Below are 3,935 nucleotides of genomic sequence, written 5' to 3'. Positions count from 1 at the left end.
AGTAGGATTCAAGGACCACAGCCAGTTCCTGGAGAGATCAAGTACAGAACCTGTTTTAAAACTATGGCAACAGTCTATAAAGAGGAAGGGTAAAACATTCTTATTTTAATAAATGTCCAGACCTCTGTTTTAGTTTGTATGGGTCCATAAAATCACATTGTTGTATTTCAGATTTGATGAGGACCATTAAGCTACCCTGAATTCACCCTGAATATCAAAAGAACCCAATGTAGCATTTTGAAAATTTATTTTAGAATTACAAGGACATATCTTCCTACTACATATGAACTTCTACAAGTGACTTACAAAATGATTATTACATTGTCAAAATTTATGTTCCCCAAGTAAATGCTTCATATATCTCATGTGTAAATTTTTCAATTCTTCATTTTGCAAAAGGAAAATAGGAACAGAAAACAGACTATTTCTCAATTTAATTTAATTTTAAAAATGCAGGCCTCTCTACCTTTAAAATTATTGCTGAAATAATTAAACTGGGGACAGATCCTTCTGGTAATAACATTTTCCAACTTTTAAAAACATATCTCAAGTGGTGACTGAGTTGTGGCTTTGATATTCAATTATATCAGTCATTTTGTCTCTATATGCAGCTGTTGTTAACAGACTTGTCTTGAAAGTAAACCCATCTCACTGATTAAAGTCATATTTCTGATTGGCTAGGCTCACAACATTGCTTTTGTGACTGAACATTGATTAACTTTTTCTCTTCATCTGATCTGCCTCTGTAAAATGTTAAAATCCAGATACAGCCTGCTATTGAACATGTGTAATTTCAAATAATTGCCTCTAAGTGCTTTGCCAGCATTTTAACAAACATATGCTACAATTCCGTTCTTCTTTTAGAGCAAGAATATTGTTTGAAATGTTTTGTTTGTTATTCTTCTGCTACAGATTTCTGGCTCTGTACAAAGGCTTGCTTCCCAAGATCATGAGGCTCGGTCCAGGTAATTTTCCTTCTGTCATTTCTATTTTGCTTTTGTTCTGGCTTTCTCTTCCCATTTTTACAGTTTCTTGAGAAAATGTAGTAAGTATCAGTCAAATAAATGAATCAAAATATCTGTCAGTTTGAATGGTTTCTTTTTAAAATAGCATCATCTAGTAGTATCACAGATAGATTTGGCTAAATATAAGTCTAAAAAGAATAATTTACACACATACATCAGAGAATTGCAGGTTCAAGTAAATGCTGGTTTGTACAACTGTTTTATTTATGAACAAAACAAAGCACATGCAAATGACAGAACTGTAAAACTTTTGGATGTTTCTTTAAGTTTCCTATTCCTTCTTATGTGATATTTTGAGTCCATTAGCACCATTCCATACCTATGTGAAGTCAGCCTAAAATGCAGGTCAGACTCTCGCTATAAAATGCACCCAACTAGTCAAGGCACAGCCCAAGCATATCAAATTCCAGTTACTTTATTCTCTTATGCTCTATGGGGGCAGACACTAAAAAGCTGATAGCAGAGCTGGGAAGAGACTTGTATGGCCCTGGAAAACTAAGAGGATGAAGATATCTTAAAACTGGGGTTGTTGCTTGACCCCTTCTTAGTAATTGTTACTCCAAATGTGGGAGCACAGTGGTTGAAAGCTGTATCTTCCTTGGCTTTTAGAGTTGTTTTTTTTCCGACTGGTTTTGATTAATCATGAAAGCAAAGCACTGGGCCCTCGGACTTTGTCAGCCCACGAAGGCAGTCTGCATCAAAAAGAGCAGAAGCCCCAATTTGAGCAGTATCCCATTCCCATGAAATTGTATTTCCAGTTGTTCAAGCTGGTTGTTTAATATGCAAGAACACACATAGGTAAAGCAAGTAGGTACAGAGCCTGTTCTGCAGTATAAAGGAGGCATTAGGTTTGTCTGTAAATGTTTGCATATCCAATCCATCTGGCTGAGTACTAGACCATGCCTGGTTATTGTGCAGGGCGAGGAAGGTGGGGAGGAGGAACAAGGAGCTCTGGAACTAAAAGCCTTTTCCCTCACACTCCAAAGATACTAGATTACATACAAGACAAAGAGAAGGCAGTGTTTAGCTTTCCCAGTACCTCTTAGCACAGCAGATTTTGGAATAAAGTTTTCCATCTTACAAATGAACTATGCATTCTGGCCCACATCCAGCAAGTCAGTTACATGTGAACTTCATTCTAATTACTTCTGTAGTTATATTGGCTAACTAACATATAAGTTTAGCTTTCTGATGAAACAATAATACAGTCTTTATTATGACTGGGAAGGTAATTCCTTCTTCCAGCATGTGAGTGTTTACAGGAAAAGAGATACACAAATAGATCACACAGTATGAGATTTGGAATCAGCCTTGATTTGAGTTCAAATCACATCTTAGACATTTTGTCTATGATTTGTTTGTTGGTCAAAGCCTTTTGCAAACATCTGCTCTGTCTAGCTTCCTGTGAGTTCCTTTTTCATAGAGAGTTTCAAGTCTGGTGATGGTTCCTTAGGACAAATAATATGGAGAAATTCCTGTAGTAATTCTGTGTGCCTGGTTGTCTTAGCCTACCCCTAGAAAGGACAGCCCAGTTCAGCAGAAGCCTCATTTGTCAGAGGTGCCACTCCAAGCCACCAACTGAACCAACAGGCAAAGGCAAGAAGATGTTTATGCCCCAGTGCTGGAACCCACAAATAATATATTTTTAATCATGCAGCCTGGTTCCCTTTATCCAGTTCTACAACTAGAAGCTTCTGTATCTGTGTAGTTATATACATACCTTCTGAAATGTTCTCTTTTTTATCTTACACAGTAATACAGCCCAGTTACAGTCTGGCTTCACTAACAGTAAAGATATTTTATGGCTTTCAAGCTGGGATTTTATACTGTTACCAATTCTAGCAAATAATGCCATTTCATTAGATCAAAACTTTGCCTGTGGATTTGTAGCCAGGAAAGATTATACTCACTTCCACACCATGATTTTCTGCTTTAGACATGGTGAAAAAACAGGTAAAAACCTCTCTTGACTCATACCTGGAAGTGTTTTTATCATCCTGAAGATGAAATTTTGCCATTCCACCAGTCAAGCTGCTTTTTCATGGCCAAATCTTTTTAAACAGGCACACAAAGATACATATATTCAGACTAAAAGTGTCACTTTTAGAAGAACAAAGAAAAACATTAATCTTGAAAAAGTATTAGAAAAAATCACACTGAGAGTGAATTTGATTTAATATACGAGCTATTTACATCAACTTTATGATCTAATATTGAGTAAAACTAGTATGGTTTATGATTTGGTGAATTTTTAGTGAACTCAGGAAATAGTAGACTAATCCATTTTGTAAATAAGGCTTTGCCATATTCTTGTTTATTTTACACTAGAACTGCTCTATAATATCTTGCAAATCTCTGGATTTTCTATGTAGTAAAATAATATCTTTTCTTCCAGGTGGTGCAGTGATGCTTTTGGTTTACGAATATGTTTATGCATGGCTTCAGGACGCAGTTAATCACAAGGAGCATTTCTGAAAAAAATACTCTTTAAAATTGCATGCATTCTAAAATACTCTATAATAAAGCAAAAGTGATTCTTATCCTTTATGGTGTTGAATACCCTCAGATTGTACTGATGTTAATACAATTCCAAACAAATATGGTCTCTAGGTCCTGATCCAAGAAAACATTTAAGTACATGTTTTTCTGTAAGTGCATAATTAAATAGCACTTGACATTTGTAATTGTTTTACTGGACCAAGAGAAAATATAAAGCAGACTTAAGACTGAGTTTTCAAAGGACAAACTGAAATTTCTTGACACAGAATCATCCTATGCAGTTGCATACTTTTTAAAAAGTTTCAGCTGAAATGGCAAAATAAAAATTATCAGGGTATTTTAAAGGAAAAAAAAGGAATAATCCTGGGGGGGCAGATACTAAGCTAATGTAAACTGACAGCTCCATTTACT

General features: G+C 35.5%; 1 protein-coding gene across 1 annotated transcript in view; it reads left to right on the top strand.

Moving 5' to 3' along the window:
• Positions 1-3,581, top strand: part of SLC25A21 (solute carrier family 25 member 21) — a 232,391-nt gene extending 228,810 nt beyond the window's left edge. The window contains exons 8-10 of the mRNA XM_054276096.1: positions 1-89; positions 913-965; positions 3,421-3,581. The exon at positions 1-89 is cut by the window's left edge and continues 93 nt beyond it. Coding sequence (XP_054132071.1) covers positions 1-89; positions 913-965; positions 3,421-3,500 — 222 coding nt within the window. The 3' untranslated portion in view covers positions 3,501-3,581. The remainder of the gene's footprint in view (positions 90-912; positions 966-3,420) is intronic.
• The last annotated feature ends 354 nt before the right edge of the window (positions 3,582-3,935 follow it).

This window comes from Melozone crissalis, unplaced genomic scaffold (assembly GCF_028551555.1).
Source record: "Melozone crissalis strain CALT ecotype California unplaced genomic scaffold, PUWL_Pcris_2 ptg000018l_1, whole genome shotgun sequence".
In the NCBI taxonomy this organism is placed as follows: domain Eukaryota; kingdom Metazoa; phylum Chordata; class Aves; order Passeriformes; family Passerellidae; genus Melozone; species Melozone crissalis.
The sequence above is the reverse complement of the archived record's forward strand: the minus strand, read 5'-3'. Positions and strand labels throughout refer to the sequence as shown.